The following is a 22,224-nucleotide window of genomic DNA, read 5'->3' on the forward strand; positions in this document are numbered from 1 at the left end:
ACACAAATTAAGATTTTTAGAAGAATATTTCAACGCTGTAGGTTCATACTGTACAATGCAAGTCAACAGGGTCCAAAACTTTGAAGCTCCAAAAAGCACAGAAAGGCAGCATAAAAGTAATCCATAAGACGCCTATGTTTTGTCCATGTCTTCTGAAGCGATCGAATCTGTTTTGGGTGATAACAGACCAAAATGTAACTCAATTTTCACTATAAATCTTGACATTAGCAATCTCCTTGGTAATCATGATTTCAAGCTCGATTACACTTCCTAGAGCCACCCAGTGCTCTGGGCATGCATCAAGCATGAAAAGGAGTTATATTTGGTCTGTTCTCATCCAAAATCGATTAGATCACTTCAGAAGACATTGATTAAACCACTGGAGTCTTATGGATTAATTTTATGTTGCCTTTATGTGCTTTTTGGAGCTTTAAAGTTTTGGTCACCATTCACTTGCATTGTATGGAACTACAGAGCTGAAATATTCTTCTAAAAGTCTTTGTGTTCAACAGAAGAAAGAAAGTCATACACATCTGGGATGGCATGAGGGTGAGAAAATTATGAGAGAATTTTCATTTTTGGGTGAACTATGCTTTTAATTTGTCCACAAAGTTCAGGCAGTGAATCTGGGGCACTGAAGTTTCGATCCAATGGGCTGGGGTTTTTCAGTATTTTTACAGCTTTGCAAAACATTCCCATAACAACTGTAGATGTCAAAGCAAAAGTTAATAACCTTGAACACCCACAAAGTGTTTCCTGCTGTTGTGAGCAAGACTTAACATGATGAGTCATTGACTTTACAAAAGTGTTTTTTGTAAAAATTTAAGCTTAAAATATTGAAGAATGTACATGAAAAGCTGCAGTGACAAAACTACTGGAGAGGTTGCAATCCATTCACTTTAATTAATTAATTCAATAATGACTGATCATATATCATTACAAATCTGGTACTAGAAACAAAATGTTTTTCATTTCAGTTCGTTCTGAGCAAAAGAAAATACTTATTTTTTTCATTCTGGTTCAGAAGATCTGCAGCCTCCTTTGAAAAGGTTTCTGGTTAGAACAAAATAAAAGAACGGTTAATAATGTTCTTTTAAAAATGACAGTACTCTGCACTAAGGGGTGGGTGACTTACCAGTTGCGGTGTTGCCAGATCTCACAAGAGAAACAAGCAACATGGTCTGGAAAAACAAGCTCAAATTAAGCCACTTGCCTCACCAAAATAAGCGAAAATAAGCAATTACTTTTTTCTGGTGTGGATTAATCGGCACAGAAATCATAACAAGCAGTTAATTAACAGTTAAGTAAAATTTTATTTACAGATCTGCTTCTGATGCATCATATCTAACAATAATTCAGTGAAGACAACTGAATTATAAATAATTCAAGAACAACTGAGAAATGTACTTTTTACCTCTAATAATGTTTCCTTGTACCATGTATATGTAATAATTATATATAGTTGTTAAAAAGGTCTTCATTCAGAGAATGTGACATCCACAACGGCCAATTAAGTAAATAAATGTGTGATGCAGCAGTTTCCTTCAGGATCAAAGCACATGTTTCATTTATTTTGGGCAACATGAAGTGTTGTAATTTCACAAATTTACTGTGATAAACCCTTTGACCTTAAGTTTCATGATAAAATTATCTGAACAAAATTAGCCGGTTATAACCGGTTACCAGCATTTAAAAATAACGTTTTCACTCCGGAACAATTGAAAATCACTTTGTTCTGGTTTTTGGTTACATTCTGCTAAAAATTTTGTTCGTTTTTGGTTTTCGTTTCCGTTCCTTGAACCGTTTTTAGTCCCTGCTACAAATAAGCTATTAATTACATTGTAGTGTGCTTTTTGCCATATTTTGTTATCTTTTGTCAAATAAATTTCAAAATCTTTATGCTCATGATTTATTGACAAGGTATTTAAGTAAATGTTTAACAGGAAAGTACACCTCTCTCAAGAGAAAAAACAAACTTTGATTGACAGTCCATACAGCAAGAAAAAAAAGATCGTTTTGTGGAAGCAAGCCAATGAAATGCAAGTGGGCGGGGCAAAGCGGCTGTGTAATGTTTTATTTGAATCACGCGCAGCCTTTTTGTTGTTTAGTTGTGGCTGTTGTCTGCAGACAAATAAGAGACGCAAGCAGAAGACGGTAAACGCTGCATATTTATTCACACATTTTTATTTTGACTTCCAAGTTGTATTGTTTACTTTAACATTAATTCAATGTACGTTTTGTTAGTTTGTTGTGAAGAGTGGAAATGATTAGGAGAGAGAATAATATCGCTGCTTTTTTGCATCCTTTCCGCATAGTGTGCTGGACAACAATGTAACACTTTAAAAGATGTATCGGTGGGTGTCAGTTTATTAGTATGGGAATAACAATCATTTAGTGTTGTCAGAATGCAGAAAATCCGTTTTCAGCATTGAAAACTGACTCTAGCAGCATCAGTAATGTTTTGAAATGATGTATATAATCATATATTGAAAGTATACATACCCATACAAAAAGTAGGCTACCTTACAGTGATTTATCAGGTGGCACATGTCCAAAGAATCATGATAATGCTTAAATGTCTGTCCATAAAAGTGATATTTTGGTAGCTTTTTTTGTTATTGCTGTTTGTTAGTGCTTCTCCATATTCAGAACACAACACTAGAAGAAGTAGCTCAAAAATTAAATACAGTAATGCCAGTTTTGTGCTTTTTCTTTCAGCTGAGCCACTAAAGCCTCCTTGATAGTTTCAGAGATGTTCGCCAAAGCCACAAAGAACTTGCTCTCTGAGATAGACACTGATGGTACACTGATCCCTGTGTCCCGTCTGAACGACTCGGACAGTCTGGTTCCTCTGGCTCTGGTCATCAAGCGCTACCGCTTCTGGTTCTGGCAGAGGCCCAAGTATCGGCCAACAGACTTCAAACTAAGTGATGTTCTCGTTGGAGATCCTATAAGTCCAGGTACAGAGCAACCCCTTAAGTGTGTGGGTTTCTGAATTTTGTCACACTTTTGATGTAAATATTAAAAATACAATTCCTAAATATGTGTTAAATCTGAAAGAGAGAGAGAGAAAAAATCCCTTATTAAGGGGTTTTCAAAATGACAAAGTTGTTCATACAGAGACTAAATAGTCTAAATGTCCAAGTTAGTATTTTAGGGTTATTCTGTTGTAATTATAAGCTTAATTAAAGAACATAAGTTCAGTCAATGGGAAGGTTTCCTTTTAGATAGATAAATGTTTACAGTATGTGTGTGTGTATTTAGCTATAGATTGTGAATAAAAAAGTGAGCTTCATCTGACAACATTTCCCTTTTGAAAATCATTTAATAAAGCAGAAACTCATTCTTTCCATTTTGGATCAAATTAACCAACTTTTTGTCATTGAATTAACCAGCTTGAATCTCTTGTTTGTTTGTTTGTTTGTTTGTTTGTGTATATGTAAGAGCTGATGATAAATTGTTCTTTTTGTTCCCAGTTGTGGTTGAGACTGACTTTCTGACCTATAGTGGCAAAGTCGTGGACAACGCAGGTGGAAATGTTGAAGCAGAAATTGGGCCCGGGAGCCTTAATTTAGGGGGGAGCGGCTCGACCAAACTTCAGTCATTGTTTGGAAACCTTAAGAAACAGGAGGTGGATGTCCAGAAGCTGTTACAGAACTCCAAATCTAGGTAAGTGACTGACCATATGAATGCATCACTGTCATGCTGAGCTCAGTCTGTGAGCAGTATACAGTAACTGTTAACGAATATGGTTTAAACTTAAATTAATCTAACCCATACTAGTAGAGACATATACTGGCTTTGGTAAACATAAACATTGGGGAAGTGAAAGCGCATTGTGTGGTGTGTTAATATTCCTGTTTTATTTATAACCATTTTACTAATGAAATCATCCTCAAAATATCATCCCTTCTTGTATGTGAGTTTCAGGCTTTAAAGGAACGTTCCGGGTTCAATACAAGTTACCACAAAAATTAATTTAGACTCGTTTCTCCTTTTCTTTAAAAAAAAGCAAAAATCTGTGTTCCAGTGAGGCACTTACAATGGAAGTGAATGGGGGGCTGATTTTTTAACGTTAAAATTCTCTATTTCAAAAGTATAACCACAAGACAAAAAGGATGTGTGTGTAACCATGATTTTAGTGTGATAAAATCACTTACTAACCTTTTCTGTGTAAAGTTATAGCTAATTTTACAACTTCATAACCATGACAATGTAATGTCAAAAAACCCTAAAACGACTATAAAAATTAAAATTTAAACAACAGAAGAATTAATACAAGTGCTTTTATAAAATTATTTCTTCACATTTCTGTTTAAACCATCCAAAAATTGGCCCCATTCACTTCTATTGTAAGTGCCTCACTGGAACCTTGATTTATGCCTTTTCTTAAAGAAATTTTTGTGGTAATCAACATTATGCCACAAATACTGTCAATTAAGCTTAACTTGTATTGAACCAGAAATATTCCTTTAAGTCTGTAAAAAATATTCTATGCTAAGTAATATGAGATAACATTGTTATATGGTTCAGTTATGGTACGCTCATATATTATAGACATATTAATCTGTAAAACAACAACAAAATGAAAAGGTTCATACATGTCAGTGACTTAAATACACTTTTTCTATGATGAACATATTTTACACTTTGTACATTTTTGAGGGGCTTAAAAAAGTCAAGGTGTAACTGTCCTGAAATTATAAGAAGTGATTTAATAAAAATAAAAAATTGTCGGTTGGCATTATACAGTATATTTCATTATTATTTCTTAAAGAATTAATAAAGCAGTTTTGTTTTAAAATAATATTAATAGTTGAAACACTTTGTTTTACCAAATCAAAGTTAGTGTGGTATAACCAAGTGATAGGAAGTCATTTTGTTATGTGACAAGAAAACTATAAAATATTAAATCACAGAAAGGCCCCCTGTAGGCCCTCATGACTGTGTGTCATGGTGAGTAAGTCTCTTAAAAATACCAGATAATTTGACCTTTTTATTTTCTTTAACCATCTGAAACCCGAGCATGACTGCTGTGCATTTCCTATTTCCCTTTTTGATTTGTAACTAGTAGCACCTAATAAACAAATTAAAAAATCTCTATAGCAAATAGTTTTCCTAAAAATGTATGTCCACATACAGTATGTGGACAGCAGGACTAAGTTGTAAAATTATGAATAATACCAAGCTATAGAAAGTCAGATTTGTTTATTATGTTTTCATAAGTGTTGGTTATTCAGGAGTATTGGTTATTCATGTTTTTGAGATGCTACAGACATCACAGCTGATTTTCTGTAAAGCTGCTTTGGAACAATGTGTACTGGGAAAAGCACAAATAACTTGATTTTACTTTTAAGCCCTGAATCAGTGTTAAATGCAGGCTGTAACTGATATCGTGTCAGAGCAGCATTAAATTAGATCCATAAAATCCAACTGATTCAAACAAGAGTTGCTGATTTGAATTTAGTCATTTTAATTTCCCTGTCAATCACTTTGAGTTGAGTTCCCGATGAAAAAAATATCAAAACGTGTTTATGAAAAAAGAGAGACATAGATATTGTGATATTTAAAGAGATTTATTTGTTTTACAAAAGGTGAAGCTGGAATTTCAACTATTGTACATGACTTCACTTTAAAAAAAAAAAAATTAGTACAGCCAATTTCACAATTCTAGAAATGCTGCATAGTGTAGTTGTTAACACACTTGTCAAATAATCTAAACCACTCGATGTGTGAGTTTGAATACCACACTACCTGAGTGTAACTTATTACCATAACATTTAGTTTTCAGATGTTTATTGCACAGTCTGTCAAAGCATAAATGTTTATAAAGTTCTCACTGCATTACACACCTGTGACCAGAAGATCTCCTCAGCGTGCAGTGTTTCGAAAGCTTCGAAACAGTGAATAATTTTTCAGATGCATATGGTTCAATTGACTTGAAATTTTGGAAAGCTTAGTTTCTGCCATCACTAGTCTGCACTGGTCTCAAAACAGTTTGAAATGCAACGCACTTTCAACTCCATATAAATGTATATAATAATTTAAATATATTTATAGCACAGTAAATATAAAATTTCTAATGAAAACCTTGTGCTTTTGTACACTGTACTGTACATTGTGTTTACCACTGTGGTGTTTCACGTTAAATTGCTCGTAAATATTTTCAAAATGGCATATCGGATGAAAGTAGAGACTCTAATCATTTGACTCAAACAGGTTTCAGTGTAAAACATTAATTATGTTTCTTACCAGATGTAGTTTTTGTTGCGTTTCTCCCAAAGATAAACTCCACTGTGATCCGCGCCATGTTGTTTTGTCACATGACTCTGTATGTCGAAAGTTTAACCCTTTACTGACCTCACAGAGTCTCCTGAATTGAGATCTGTCAATTTAAATTAAATTGTGTTGCGTATAGCAAAGCCAAAATACAACATCCACGCATGTGTTCACGGGGTCACACAAGTTGAAAATATGCTTAAAAGCTTGTTAGAAAATAATAATAAAGTGTACAATCATATGTATTCAGGATGTATAGAATAAGTGTCTACATAAAGTTACACCAACTAAAATAATTTAAGGGTTAGATCAGATAGAAATTACTCTAAGTTAACAACTTCACATTTTCACTCTTCATCTCTTTCTGTTTTAAATTTACATGTATAGGTGAAAACATGTTGGACAAAAAAGTCTTGTGACATACTTCAAGTCACACTTGAATGCTCTGCTTGTGGTTTGTGTAGAGTTCTGGACCTGCGGCACTCTCTGGTTCAGCAGACACGAGAGCAGCACAGGGAGGTGTTGGCAGTAGTGAAGGAACGGATCATCACCACTGATCTCTGCACAGTCACTGAGGAGGTTCAAGAGAGAGGCATCTGCACTGGAATGTTCGGCCTCAATAAGCAGATTAAGGTGCAGCCTGAGATGGAAATACCCTAAACAACTGACTCTAACTAAAGCTGTCATATTTACTGAAGTGATCGTTTAATCACCCTTGTGTTGTGTCAACCCTGTATTACCTTTTCTTCTGTGAAACACAAAAGGAGATGTCAGGCAAAATGTTAGCCTCAGTCACTATCACTTTCTTTGAATGAAAAAAATAAAGATGCAATAAAAGTGTATGGTGACTAAGGCCAACATTCTACCTGACATCTCCTTTTGTGTTCCAAGGACAACATGTGGGTGACTAAGTGATGACATGATATTCATTTTTGGGTGGACTATCCCTTTAGGGATATTGTTCTTCTTTATATTGACAAAGAAAATAACACACCCTTTTTTTTTTGCATTGACGTATTCTTGGGCGTATCATTTTCCAGTAGCGACATTCCAAGGTGACATGTCAGGACCTGCCTGCTGTCTCCTCTATGAGTTCACTGCATTGCATCAATATATCATGTCTTACACAAACTATCCTGCTTCTCTTGTTTCTCCATAGGTGTCAGTCAATGACAAAGGGAAGCCTGTTGTGGACAATGACAGTAATGTGTCTCTTAACATTCCCCCCAAAACCATCATTGCCTACGGCGTGATTGAGCTAGAGGTTGATCACACTGGGCACTACGGTAACAGTGCATTTTTTATTTTAAAGTCAACACGAAATCAAAATATACCTTATTTTCTTTCTTAATGCATATTCCTGGTCTTAGTGTAAATGATTCAACTGTGCATGTTATTCCAAAGACAAAAATCAATCAAAATGTAATTGCCTGTGCATCCACTGAAATGACTTTTCCGCTGACATCACTTAGGCTTCATGGTTTATAATGTTATGTTAACTAATGATAATGTTAACCAAAAGCCAGGTAGCTATTTAAACATTAGCAAATAACAAACTCTTTCGGCCTGGCTCCGTCCTGGTATGGCATGCCCACTTTTCGCGAGTCAATCATTTCTTGATGGATAAAATCAAATCTCACCTTTATTTATTCTGTATTTACTTTACTATTTAATTACTGATTTAATTTAACCAGTGATTCAACTATTACTTTGATTCAACATTGATTCAATTATTGATTTAACCATCAATTAAATTTGTTATTGCTTATTATACAACAGTTAGTCCCGGTCCTCGAATCTGAGTGGACGAGAGGCGTTCCAAGAGTGCTGATAGCTCACATTGCTTTTCTGATTGCATCACTCCGCTTGTGTTCATGGCGTTCCAAACTAACATGTAAGAGTAGAGCAGAACTGCAGATGTGTGAATATATATTCATCCCTGTGACATTAAGATTTAAACCAGCAGGTGGTGACAAAAGACTGTCTTGTGTGTGCTATGAGAGAGTTGAACTGACCTTGACAAACTGTATTGTCAGTGCCCAAATTTCTTTGAAGTTATCTGGAATTGTCGCTCACTCCATGATCGCTCAGATTACTACTACACTAAAGCTGCGAAATAGAGTAAAACTAACTGCTTCAGCATTACTGCCGATCACCGCTGAGAGTCGCAACAGACAGAGTAATCAAACACGCTCAGGGCACCTACCTGAAACAAGTTTCCTATCAACATGGCAAAGGAGAGAACGCTTTCTGTGTCGGTGTCAAAATAAGAGTTTCTCAAGAAAAATACAAGAATTTACACATTTGCATACGCTTTTGAAACTGGCATCCTCCATGTTTTCTCTACGACAACAAAACCCTTGAACGTAAGTGAAATAATTATGATAACACACATGGCAGCATTATTCCAGGATTTGAGCGGATTATAACCACACCACAGCTGAGGAACAGAGGTAAAGTAACAGCTGTAGCATTACTGTTCATCACAGTAACAGACGCAGGAAGTCGCACACTCTGTCTGTCTCTCTTTCTCTCTTACACACATACACGTCCTTGTTTCTCCAATAACTTGTTAGAAACAGCCCGAGCTGTCATTATTAGTTCTAAAGTGTGGCATTCATGTGGCTTAGTTTTTCCCTACTTCGTTGATTTATTTACTTTTGTTTACTTCGTTCAGTTCATTGAACTGTTGTTTGAAAGCAATATCACTAGGGTTGTCATAAACATAGAAATAAATCGATTAATGGTCTGCACGTTATTTTAGCGATATATTTTTGAGGCATAGATATATTTAAATAAGCTGACATTTAAATGAAAAGCCTAATTTGTGTGATTTCCAATTCACTCAGTTGAGTAAACCTTTGTTTAACAGTCTAGCATAATAGCATTGCGAGACTACAAAAGGATCAAATACCATTTACTGAAGCCAGTCGCAGTCAGGAAAGGTATCACCAGAGCCTGTCTGAAGGGAGAGCCTACAAGGTTAGCATAGCATAGCAAAACGCATCGGTCCCATAGACATTCTATGGCTGGTACACTGGCGAGGAGACAAGAGACAATTCTTTTTGAATGGATGTCTATGGAGGACGCCTTCCCGACGCTGAATAAACTGCTTTAATGAGGAGGTTTTTGTACTTCTTCAAGAATGAACAAAGTGACATTGATGAGTTTGCAGGTTAGTGTATGAAACTGGTGTAACTGCACAAACTGAAAGATTAGAAATGGAGATGTTTATCATGCAGTTTCTCTGTACGTAGCCTTGAATAGGCATTTCATTCAAGCTGTCAATCCACAAAACGGCATATTTGTAACTGAAAATGCATTGTGTAGGCTATATGAAAGATACAGTTGAAGTCAGAACTTTACATATGCCTTAGCCAAATACATTTAAACTCACAATTCCTGACATTTAATCGTAGAAAACATTCCCTGTCTTAGGTCAGTTAGGATCACTACTTTATTTTAAGAATGTGAAATGTCAGGGCCTGGGTAGCTCAGCAAGTAAAGGCACTGACTACCACACCTGGAGTCACAAGTTTGAATCCAAACTACGTTCATCTCTAGCAGACAGAATGTGTCTCCTTCCTGAGCGGCATGATGGCTGTGTGGTCCCATGGTGTTTATACTTGCATACTATTGTTTGTACAGATGAACGTGGTACCTTCAAGCATTTGGAAATTGCTCCCAAGGATGAACCAGACTTGTGGAGGTTTTTTCTGAGGTCTTGGCTAATTTCTTTTGATTTTCCCATGATGTCAAGCAAAGAGGCACAGAGTTTAAATGTAGGTCTTAAAATACATCCACAGGTACACCTCCAATTCAGTACTCCTCCTATCAGAAGCTAATTGTCTAAAGAATTTTCCAAGCTGCGTAAATGCATAGTTTTCTTAGTGTATGTAAAGGAATTGTGATATACAGTGCATCTGGAAAGTATTCACAGCGCTTCACTTTGTCCACATTTTGTTATGTTACAGCCTTATTCCAAAATGGATTAAATTCATTATTTTCCTCAAAATTCTACAAACAATACCCCATAATGACAACGTGAAAGAAGTTTGTTTGAAATCTTTGCAAATGTATTAAAAATAAAAAATGAAAAAAAAATCACATGTACATAAGTATTCACAGCCTTTGCTCAATACTTTGTTGAAGCACCTTTGGCACCAATTACACCCTCAAGTCATTTTGAGTATGATGCTACAAGCTTGGCACACCTATTTTTGGGAAGTTTCTCCCATTCTTCTTTGCAGGACCTCTTAAGCTCCATCAGGTTGGATGGGGAGCGTCGGTGCACAGCCATTTTCAGATCTCTCCAGAGATGTTCAATCGGGTTCAAGTCTGGGCTCTGGCTGGGCCACTCAAGGACATTCACAGAGTTGTCCCAGAGCCACTCCTTTGTTATCTTGTAGGCTGTGCGCTTAGGGTCGTTGTCCTGTTGGAAGATGAACCTTCGCCCCAGTCTGAGGTCCAGAGCGCTCTGGAGCAGGTTTTCATCAAGGATGTCTCTGTACATTGCTACATTCATCTTTCCCTCGATCCTGACTAGTCTCCCAGTTCCTGCCGCTGAAAAACATCCCCACAGCATGATGCTGCCACCACCATGCTTCACTGTAGGGATGGTATTGGCCAGGTAATGAGCGGTGCCTGGTTTCCTCCAAACATGACGCTTGCCATTCAGGCCAAAGAGTTCAATCTTTGTTTCTCATGGTCTGAGAGTCCTTCAGGTGCCTTTTAGCAAACTCCAGGTGGGCTGTCATGTGCCTTGTACTGAGGAGTGGCTTCCATCTGGCCACTCTACCATACAGGCCTGATTGGTGGAGTGCTGCAGAGATGGTTGTTCTTCTGGAAGGTTCTCCTCTCTCCACAGAGAAACGCTGGAGTTCTGTCAGAGTGATCACCGGGTTCTTGGTCACCTCCCTAACTAAGGCCCTTCTCCCCCGATCGCTCAGTTTGGCCAGGCGGCCAGCTCTAGGAAGAGTCCTGGTGGTTCCAAACTTCTTCCATTTACGAATGATGGAGGCCACTGTGCTCATTGGGACCTTCAATGCTGCAGAAACTTTTCTGTACCCTTCCCCAGATCTGTGCCTCGATACAATCCTGTCTCGGAGGTCAACAGACAATTCCTTGGACTTCATGGCTTGGTTTGTGCTCTGACATGCACTGTTAACTGTGGGACCTTATATAGACAGTGTGTGCCTTTCCAAATCATGTCCAATCAACTGAATTTACCACAGGTGGACTACAATCAAGTTGTAGAAACATCTCAAGGATGATCAGTGGAAACAGGATGCATCTGAGCTAAATTTTGAGTGTCATGGCAAAGGCTGTGAATACTTATGTACATGTGATTTGTTTGTTTTGTTTTTTATTTTTAATAAATTTGCAAAGATTTCAAACAAACTTCTTTCATGTTGTCATTATGTTTTTTTTATTGTTTGTAGAATTTTGAGGAAAATAATGCATTTAATCAATTTTGGAATAAGGCTGTAGCATAACAAAATGTGGAAAAAGTGAAGCGCTGTGAATACTTTCCGGATGCACTGTAGTCAATTAAAAGTTAAACAATCTGTCTGTAAACAATTGTTGGAAAAATTACTCATGTCATGCACAAAGTAGATGTCCTAAATGACTTGCCAAAACTATAGTTTGCTAATATGAAATCTGTGGAGTGGTTAAAAAATGAGTTTTAATGACTTCAACCTAAGTGTATGTTAACTTCTGACTTCAACTGTACATATACCAATATATCATTCAGCAATGGCTAGAGTAAATCATCTTTGTCCTTTGATATTGATTTGGGTCGAAATTAATGGAAAACTATGTTGTGCTCCACTTCAGAAATTTTGACGCTGAGCATTGGTGGCGTGTGTGTACCTTCGCAGAAAATAATTGTTTCGAACTTTAGAACGTGCCATGTCATCCGCCAGATGCGTCCGGTGTGCGATCCCCTTTAATTTACCCTGCTGTGCACACTTTACCAAAGTTGTGTTAAGAAAAATGTTTGAAAAGAAAAAAAGACTATTGTGCTACAAGCAGATCAATCTATATCTAGAAAAAAAAATATATATATATATATATATATATATATATATATATATATATATATATATATCGATAATCATCGGGAAAAAGACATCGACCCCAAGCCTAAATATCACACTCGCACTCGTGCTGTTTTGTTCATCTACAAGCACTGCTGTGATTACCTGCTGGACACTGCCTGCAGCCTCGAGCCTATAGCCAAATCACAGCCATGCTGATAGATGTACATACAGCACACTTACTTGTGTGATATTGTTTAATAAAAACACTTTATTGCTTTTATTGTTGATTTATTGTCTACTGATTCTACATGCATTAATTATGTAAGAAAAAAAACACAGGGTGGTATGACAGACATGAAGCTATCACATTATAGGAGATTGTTTGCCAGGAACAATAGTCAAACATTCAGTTTAGTGGTCATTATACAGACATATTTGACCACAGAAGCTGTGATTGACCACTCAGAATCAAGTATTACAGAGGACCATATAATTAGTCAGTGATTTAATCAGACTGTTTTCCTTTTCTCTAGAGCTGTGCCTACTGCCAGATGTCAAAGGTGGTTTTGGGGTTGATGGGCCAGTGAAGGTGAAGCATGCAGCTTTAGTTAGTGCTTCACCTGTCAAAACAAGCAACAAACTGCAGAAAGGTAACAACACAGGCTTAATGGGAATGCATTTGTAAAGAAATTTTTTAATAATTGTGGCCTTAGAATTGGGCTTCATGAAAACGACAATGTGGATGTGGAATGCAGTAGTCTGTCTGTTGGGTGTTTATTGAACAGACACTGGTGCTTTCTGTTTTTATGTGTGGTTTTTAAATATATTTAAAAAATGTATTTTAAAAAGTTTAAAAAACCTAAAAAATGCAGTGCTCATGGCGCAAGAAGTTGAAGAAACAGTCAGGTACACTGAAATAGTCAAAATTGTCCTTCTAGTGCATGTTTACATGGAAAAATTATTTAAAAACAGCGCAGAACTGCATGAACACGTCCTGTATGAATGGCCCTTAGTAGTGTTTTTGGTTTGCTCAATAAAGTTGAATGGAAACTTGTGGAGAATGGAAACTTGTCAGATGTCGTAGCAATAATGGTACCTCAAAACCAAAATAGTGGTTGATCAAGATGCGTTTCCAATGATTAATTAACTTTTTAATTTTCTTCAGAGCTTGAAGGACTACAGGGCCAGTTTAAGGTACTGTCTGAACTCCCGGCCAGCACGCGGTCTGCTCTCTTCAAGCAGATATCTCTGCTCCTGCAGAACAGTGCAGCCATCAGCTTGCTGGAGAATGCAGTGAGTGAGGACAGAGACACTTGGATAATTTACTCTTAGCCTAAAGAACTTCAATGCCTTTGTTGACATGTATTAGCATTCTACTACTTCTTAAGAATTTCGAAATAAGCAAATGTAGTAGCATATATTCCCTGATCTTCATGGATCTCTCAGGATATAAATGACATCTTTAGCTATGTTACATGGGCAGAAATATGTTGACATACCCCTCTAATTAACAGTTTGGCTTTTCCAGTAATTTCAGTGAAGACAAATGATAATGCTGCGATATACAGTTACATTCTAGAGGCTTGTCTGTTGGACATCTCTGGACCTATTTGTCCCCTTTCGCAGCTAGAGGACCTGTGTGGTGGAAGACAGCCTGATCCGAGGATGTTCGATGAGACTGCTGCTCTAAAGCCTGCTCTGCAGACCACGCTGAAGCTTGTACAGAAGGCTGCTGCTGGAACCAATCCTACCAAACAGTCAAACCCCTCTGGACAGCGGCAAAAACCCACCGTTCTCACTGCCACCCACTTGCTCATCAGCTCTTTAGAAGGTGAGTCCCTTAAAATTATCGAGGGCTAGCATACTTCCTTACTTCCTAACTCCAAATGTAACCTAAAATAAAAATGGTCATGAATTAATGTTAGTTTTCGATACATAGTAGTTTATTATAAAGTTTTAAACTTTTACAACCCGCCTTCATTAAATATGCCACTAAAAAATATGACACTAAACAGCTCTGAGAATTTAGTAGTGTTAAAGTCCAGAATCAATATAATTTTCCTGAGGATTGTTTGTCAGTGTCACTTAACACTTGCAGTTAGGGTGTAAAAAAAAAAAAACAAAAAAACCAAAAAAAAAAAGTGACATTTGTTCTCATAAACAATTGCACCCTTTGTGTCCCATATAGAGATGACTGACTCTACCCTGGTTGTGCTCAAATCCTGCTGCAGTTATTCAACCCTGCAGGCTTTGATCCATCTTGTAAGTGTGCTCAAACTAAATAACAGTACTCTCAAAATAATTAATATTTAAATGTGGTCAAATAACAATGTAAGAAAAGGGACTTCCTGTCTCTGCTTAAGTAACTTCAATGTTGTCCTACAGGTGCAAAATATGGCTTCAAACAAGAAGTCGTCTTTGAAAGACAATGGGCTGTCTGTGTTAGCTGATGAGAAGGTTTTCAAGAAAATCACTGAACTCTTCGGTTGCTGTAATGTGACCCTGCATAAGGAGAAGGATTCACTTGTGACAGAAATCAGTAAGACACAGGATCGCCTTCCTCTCATGCTGTGCATTGCAGCTAAGGGATTGGCATCTATAGCGCCCCCTGTTTGATTGAAGTACAGCAGCGGAGCAAAGGAAATGCTTACCTATGGCGTTATGGGCAATATCTGCAGGTGGACAATCAAATTTGCACAGTGTCTTAGTATATTTTCTTTTCTTGATGTACTCTCTGGGACAAGACAAACATCAAGGATCATTTAAGTGACCTTTTAACTGTTTTATGAATGGCATGGTAGAATAAATGTAAATGGCCTTAAGAATATTTGTTAATTTTTTTGTTTTATATATTTAAAACAATTACTGACTACTGGTGTTAAAATACTATAGTACTTAATATTTACAAATTCTTTAGTGATATTTTAAAGTGATATTAATTTCAAGGACTTGGTGATCTAACACTGTGAAATAAATCAAAATGTGTGTTTACATCATATTTTGGCCTATTTTGTATATTTTGAATCCCTGAACTTACATATCAGTCCTCCACGATTACAAATCATTGTCTTTCAGTGTTGGTTAAGTTACTTAAAAATAGTAATCCACTACAAATTACTAATTATTTCGCTAAAATTGTAATCAGATTACTTTAATTAGAAATGTGACTCATTTTTCTGTGACATAATTAGTACTTTAAAGTTACTTTCGAAAACACTTTTCTGCTCAACAAATTCAAAAGAATGTCTATATTTCTTTCTTGTTCATTGTTACACACAAGATACACTCAGCACCTCACATTTCTCCTTCACAATGACTTGTTACGGGATCATAATTCATGTATTCTACATAAATAATATATTAGACATAAGCATAACCCTATAACATACTTAAAAGTGATTAATTGAAAGTCAGTAACTTTAATCTCATTACAATAATTTAAAATGTAATGCATTACAATACATTTTTTACTAAAAAGTAATTAGATTTCAGTAATTAATTACTTTTTAATTGGATAATGCGTCTTTAGACTCTCATAATTACCCTCAAAATTCAGTAATATTCAATCATTTATTAAGTAAACATAAGACCAGTATTGCACATGCCATGTAACTACAATATCTGGCATATGTGAAACAAAACAAAAAAGTGAACCAAAATTAAGATTCATTTATTAGACAGCAGTTTAATTTCAGAAAATACAACTCTCTGTATTGCAAAATATAGAATTTTCAAGTGAATACGCACACTAGATAAAAATTGTATACAGGTTTGTAAATGACATTGGAACAATCTGAGCTATGGACTTCTATTCCGATTTCCGGGGTCTAGTACACATATAGACGTGCATCACTAAATATGGCCTAGAAGTAATTAAGAGTTAGAAATCTGAGAGATCAAGTTGCTTGTGATTATGACAGCTGATCTATTCAATATTCAAGTGAAAATACATTTTTTGTGGCAGTGTTATAGACAGTAAGCTAATTACAGTGCTGATTCTGCATACTAGGACAATAGGACATTGTACATTTTGACAAGCAACATGATGCATATCATAGAATTCAGCAACAGTAAACTGTTAAAAGTGATGACAAGTTAAAATTGGCTTACTCATAGCGTTACTTGAATTAAAACTAAAACGAAATCCAATAGGCTAAAAGGATGACACTAATAAATAATGTGTGCAAGTCAGAAGCTGGCTTAACTATAAAGCTGCTCAAATTCTTTGACATCCTGTAGTGACCGAACTACATGATAGCATGTTTCTAAAAGATTCAGATATATCAATGAGATGAAACGTGCACTGTAAACCACTTCTTTTGTAACACTAAAATAAAAGCAACAAACCACTGCTTCCAATACTGCAATTCAGCTTATATGGAAAATTACAGTTTTAATGACAATTAATTCCAAAAATTCCTATTTGTTTCCATCAACATTTTCTCTCCGAGTAACATTCTTAAAACACGCTTAGTCGGTAGAAAAAAAGTTAATAAATAAGTACACTTAACTTATGTCATGACTGGATGTCTAGTGTACATTTGCATAGTGACTGGGTTGGCCTGGACCAGCAGGTGGCACCTGCACAGGAAGTTCAATGTGATCTTGTGCCACTGACCAATGAATGATGATGATTGTGATGGTGATGAAGATGAAAATGATGCTAATGAAGATGATAAGAGACACACTGATAATTGATTTGACTGATATTTTTTTACCGACATTCACACTTCTCTTCCTAGACAGCTGTTGGTTCTTTACTATCGGATCTACCGATGAATGGCACCATTTGATGGGTCTCTAAAGCATGGCACCCATCAACGCCACAACACCACTGTGCATTCAAAAGATAATAATGGTTTTCACAGGTAAAGTAACTTTTAACATAATAACCATTCATTATCAAGTGAGAGTCTCATGTAGCATTTTCAGCTTAATAATTAAGACAGCCCCAAACAAAAATTTAGATTACATTTGTGACTATTTTGATTGCAAAACCACTTAAATATAATGGCATATATATTAATAATAATACTTACTATTATTCAAATACTCATTATGCATATTATGTTTTTATTGTTGTCATCTAATTATTATTATTTTTTATTATTGTATCAATAATGATAAATAAATATGCTGAACCAATTTTCAATTCTATCAGTTATCAGACACAAATATAAAAATAATCTGTATCGGTAGTTAAAAAAACAATATCGGTCTCTCTTTAATGATGATGATGGAAATGACACTGATGATGATGGTAATGATCCTGATAGTGATGTGTTGTCTGGACTGCCGTGTGACTCAGTAAACCCAGTTGACAGGGACCCACTGAGGTTCTGTGTTCAGCTGCTCCACAGCTGCCTGCAGCTTTTCAAAGGCTTTGTCCAGATTTTCATTAACTATAGTCAGATCAAAGTAGTGATTGTAAGCACGTTTGATCCTTGCACTTTCATCCACTGTTTTCTTTAGGTCCGTTTCCTAAGAGACAGGATGAGATGAGAACATCAGTATGAGTATATACGTATACATGTATATATTCTGAGGGTGTCTATAGAGCTGTACCCAGAAGAGAATTAGCATTTTTAAACCATAGGTCCCCTCAGGTAGGGGTGTGCAGAAAAGCCATTATCTGTATCTGTTGCTATGGTAAAACTATTTGTATCTGTATTCGGATAGAACCGGATGTGTGCGGGGCTTAAACAGGAAGTGCGTCAAAAATAAATGAAACACCAATTTTTAAATGTAACCATTACATTTATAGTTTCTATAAATAAAATGCCTTATAATAATAATTATTATTATATTTTATTATTACTATTATTATTATTAGGCTATATAATTTAATTATATTATTATTATTTATGTAAGAGTGTCAGGGTTTTTTTTTTTTTTTTTTTTTTTGCACTTCCACAAATTATATTTTTTATAATTATTTCATATCTATTAATGTTTACTATCACAGGATATCTATTTCTTTGTGTATTACAAGATAAATGAATATTATATTCATACAAATAAATACTATATCAAGTTGACTTTCTGTGCAACAATGAATTATCAACAATGGTGAATTATCAGTATTTTATATGCATATACACTTACATAATATACATGTTATTTCTTACTCAAGGTGGCACTGATGTTTCAGTGATTGATTTGTTTTTCATTTGACATTGCTATTGGACCTAGAAACAACATCAAAGTTAACTTACAGCAAGTACAACACATGAACAATATGATTTAACTATTGTCATTTGGGTGTAACTACTGAAATTATGCAAGTTGGGCATCTGTTTAGACTCAACAAATGCCTGAGAAAATACACATAAGATACACATGCATAGATTATGTGTTACTGTATGTGTAGCTCAATATGTGTTTGACAGCCATTTGCATCTCATGAAATTTCAGTGTGAAAATAATGAATCCTGTTCTTGACTTGTCCTGATTTGTTGCATTATCTCTTTAATTTATGAAATATAAAACATAAAAATATATCAATATATTTCATTTTACTGTTTTCTAATGTCTTGAAAATATTAAAAAAATTGTATACTATCTGGGCATTTTGTACATCCATTTTTGATAAATGTAGTCTTCCGTGAAGTTAAGATACACTCGAGGCTGATTTTGTGTGCACATTTTTTAATGTAATTGACACCATTATTTTATAAATTACATGTGAAGAATTCGAGAAATGCAGTGGAATAAATAGCAAGAGCAAGCCTCTAGTTTTTCCAGAACAGCAGAAAAAGAACGAGCATGTTTTAATTTCTCCGTATCACATGTGGAGGAATATTCTGAATAGATGTACACTCTATGGATCATTTACACTTTTTTGGGAATAAAGGATTAACCAGATAATTACCTTAATCGGTGATAGACATTTCAAGAAGTGTAAAATGTATATGATATAGTATCCAATTTAATGTTACTCTTGACAAGCTCAGATTTCTGAGACACGTACAATAAACTGACTGCAAACCGAGTCGAGACCGCAGCCATCCGATTTAAAATCACACTGTGTGCATAAGGTTTACACTTTAGTTATTTAAGACTTCAGTTCACAGACATACATTCATAGGTTTGTTGTAATTTTGGATATGTTTATTTAAAATATCACTTCATCCTTGTACTTCTAGGACAATCAGTCTAACGAGTATTGTTTCCATTATTTAGATGAATTCGTTATTTGTTTTCAAGTCATTATTCATGCATTTTCGAATAAGGTATTTGGCTCTGGGCACATCCCTACCCTCAGGGATTTCTAATGAGTTGTTAGAATAGTGGTGTTTGATTAATGAGTAAAATAAGGTATGTGGTTAACATGACTTAGTAATAATATTATTAACAACATAAATTACACACAGACATACCACGAAAGTGAATTTTGTAACCATTGCTTGCTTCAAAAACGCAAGTCCCTAAGAAGTTGCCACATAAGGACTATCCAATGAATTATACGTCATTCATCAGTTACGTAAACTCGCATTCATGTTCTGTACACAAAGAGCGGACAGCAGGGTTGTTGCTGCAATTTTCAAATATGAACATTTTGATATAATTAAATTCAGAAATTTAAGGAATAGATGTTAATTTAAATAACTCTTTAACCAGTGTTGGATGTAATCTTATTACAATGTAATTTCAGTAATCTATGTAATGTTTAGAACAAAAAGTAGTGTAACACTTTACATTTCAAATTCTTGTATCAGATTACAGTTCTTGACTTTAAATTAAGTTAATTACATTTAATTACTTTACTTGGGTTACATATTTCTAAAATAATATTATATATGTAGAGGAAATGTTAAACTTTAATTAAATTAATATGTACATCTGTTTGCATTTTGTGACAGCTGAAGAGTGCGCACCCCCTAACGAGTCAATGAACAAGGAGGAAATATAGACCTTATTTTGAATGTGTTGACCCAAAAAACAAAAACTTTTCTTTGAAAAGTGTTTTAGAAAGTCAGTTAAAAGTAATTAGTTATTTGATTACTTTTTTCTGATTACAGAGTAGTAATTAGTAATTTATAGTGAATTACTTATTTTGAGTAACTTACCCAACACTGTGTATAACATGTTAATAATAAACCACAGTTGTTATTTCACTCATTCATCGAAAACGGCTAAAAACCCATTTTTCCCTCCTTCCTCACAACTCCTTATGGAATCCATGGCGACTTAACCTTCCCGGGTTGGCCAACAAATTGACGTCATGACTGAACAGCTCTATTGAGTGGAGTGCTTGAACTGTGTGAAGACAGAAATGAGGCTGACCGTCAGTAGTTTGGTTGTGATCCCAGCATCCACCACAGCTTTGTGCATGGCCCGTAGTGTATCCAGCTCTGGAGCAGCGATGAAGACCACAAATGGCATAAACTCTGAAGTCTTTAGCACCTTCAGCGCCTGCAAAGAACATGTTTATAAAATAACTGTCATATTTTTCTTCAACTACTGTGAAGAGCTGTGGTATTATTGACCATATGCTTCACTGTCCACATATTAAATCACATTTATAATATTGTTATTAATACATAGTTACCATACATTTTTTTTATTAGAAATAAATTATATGAACAGTCACTGTATACACAGTAGGGTCTAAAAGTTAGACCACACTGACAATCTGGGATTCAAACTCTAATTTAAACCTGGAAATAAACAAAGTTTTAGAATTTTTATAAAAATACAAAAGAAATGTTATGATGTACAATGAATTAGAAACATTTAAGATTCTGCACAATTGGGGGCCTGGGTAGCTCAGTGGTAAACGGTGACTACCACCCCTGGAGTACGCTAGCTCGCTAGTTCGAATCCCAGGGCGTGCTGAGTGACTCCAGCCAGGTCTCCTAAGCAACCAAAATTGGCCCGGTTGCTAGGGAGAGTAGAGTCACATGGGGTAACCTCCTCGTGGTTGCTATAATGTGGTTCGTTCTCGGTGGGGCGCGTGGTGAGTTGAGCGTGGTTGCCGCGGTGGATGGCGTGAAGCCTCCACACGCGCTATGTCTCCGTGGCAACGCGCTCAACAAGCCACGTGATAAGATGCGCGGGTTGACGGTCTCAGACGCAGAGGCAACTGGGATTCGTCCTCCGCCACCCGGACTGAGGCAAATCACTACGTGACCAGGAGGACTTAAAAGCACATTGGGAATTGGGCATTCCAAATTAAAAAAAAAAAAAAAAAAAAAGATTCTGCACAATTTATAGGTCACTAAACTAATATGAAAATTTGTGACATTGTCTTTGTACAAAAAGGTCAGATTTCTTTGCTTCCACTGAAGCACACAAGATGCTCTTTGGAACATTCTCATATCATGCTGCTGAATAGCACAGATCATCAGATTTTGAACAAACTTGTGAGTCCATGCCAGTATGAGGAAAGGGAAGTACACCAAATACAAAAGAATAATGAAATTCATGTCAATTTTTCAATTCAACTTTCCACTTAAATTGTTTTGCTGATTATACAATTTGTAATGAAAACCTTTAAGTAAATGTATAAAAAAAACTTTTACTAGAGGTCTCACATGTTTGGACCTCACTGTGCTGAACCTTACCAGAAATTTCCCAAACATCTTTTCTCTGTCATTAACAGAAACACACCTGTGGGTTGATGTCCAGTATGCAGGTGCGACCCGTGCGAACAACTTCATGGATTGAGTCAATTTTGGTTCCATAAAGATTGCTGTCGTACTCTCCGTGCTCAAGATAGCGACTCGCCTTAATATCCGCCTCCATCTCCTCCCTGGACACAAAGCAGTACGACTGGACGTCCTTTTCATCATCACGTGGAGGGCGAGAAGTGACTGAGAAACAAAGAAAGAACAAAACGAGAGACTTTTTAAATTGTAAAATAACAAATGTGGCAGCTAACTTAAAGCTGTAAAGTGTT

At 35.8% G+C, this 22,224-nt stretch overlaps 2 protein-coding genes across 6 annotated transcripts in view; one reads left to right on the top strand and one right to left on the bottom strand.

Annotated features, from left to right (window-relative positions):
• Nucleotides 1-2,057: 2,057 nt before the first annotated feature.
• LOC127453826 (gasdermin-E-like) lies at nt 2,058-15,321 on the top strand. Its single transcript, XM_051720531.1, has 10 exons — nt 2,058-2,154; nt 2,719-2,960; nt 3,477-3,669; nt 6,744-6,912; nt 7,439-7,565; nt 12,857-12,973; nt 13,489-13,616; nt 13,950-14,154; nt 14,512-14,585; nt 14,709-15,321. Exons 2-10 carry the CDS (start codon nt 2,753-2,755, stop codon nt 14,937-14,939), a joined length of 1,452 nt encoding a protein of 483 aa, XP_051576491.1. The 5' UTR covers nt 2,058-2,154; nt 2,719-2,752; the 3' UTR covers nt 14,940-15,321.
• A 142-nt stretch (nt 15,322-15,463) lies between these two features.
• LOC127453825 (protein PALS2-like) overlaps nt 15,464-22,224 on the bottom strand; it is a 40,769-nt gene continuing 34,008 nt past the window's right edge. For all 5 annotated transcript variants that reach the window (XM_051720528.1, XM_051720529.1, XM_051720527.1 and 2 more), the window contains 3 exons: nt 21,936-22,138; nt 20,610-20,738; nt 15,464-17,804 (listed from right to left, as the gene is read on the bottom strand). In XM_051720528.1, coding sequence (XP_051576488.1) covers nt 17,628-17,804; nt 20,610-20,738; nt 21,936-22,138 — 509 coding nt within the window. In that variant the 3' untranslated portion in view covers nt 15,464-17,627. The remainder of the gene's footprint in view (nt 17,805-20,609; nt 20,739-21,935; nt 22,139-22,224) is intronic.

The sequence above is a fragment of the Myxocyprinus asiaticus genome, chromosome 16 (assembly GCF_019703515.2).
Source record: "Myxocyprinus asiaticus isolate MX2 ecotype Aquarium Trade chromosome 16, UBuf_Myxa_2, whole genome shotgun sequence".
Classification (NCBI taxonomy): Eukaryota; Metazoa; Chordata; class Actinopteri; order Cypriniformes; family Catostomidae; genus Myxocyprinus; species Myxocyprinus asiaticus.

Excerpts from the sequence above, each read along its gene's own strand:
- LOC127453826 (XM_051720531.1), top strand. The coding sequence starts at position 2,753 with ATGTTCGCCAAAGCCACAAAGAACTTGCTCTCTGAGATAGACACTGAT. Across the intron at positions 2,961-3,476 it reads TGGAGATCCTATAAGTCCAG|TTGTGGTTGAGACTGACTTT; the intron begins GTACAGAGCAAC and ends TTTTGTTCCCAG. Across the intron at positions 13,617-13,949 it reads TCAGCTTGCTGGAGAATGCA|CTAGAGGACCTGTGTGGTGG; the intron begins GTGAGTGAGGAC and ends CCCCTTTCGCAG.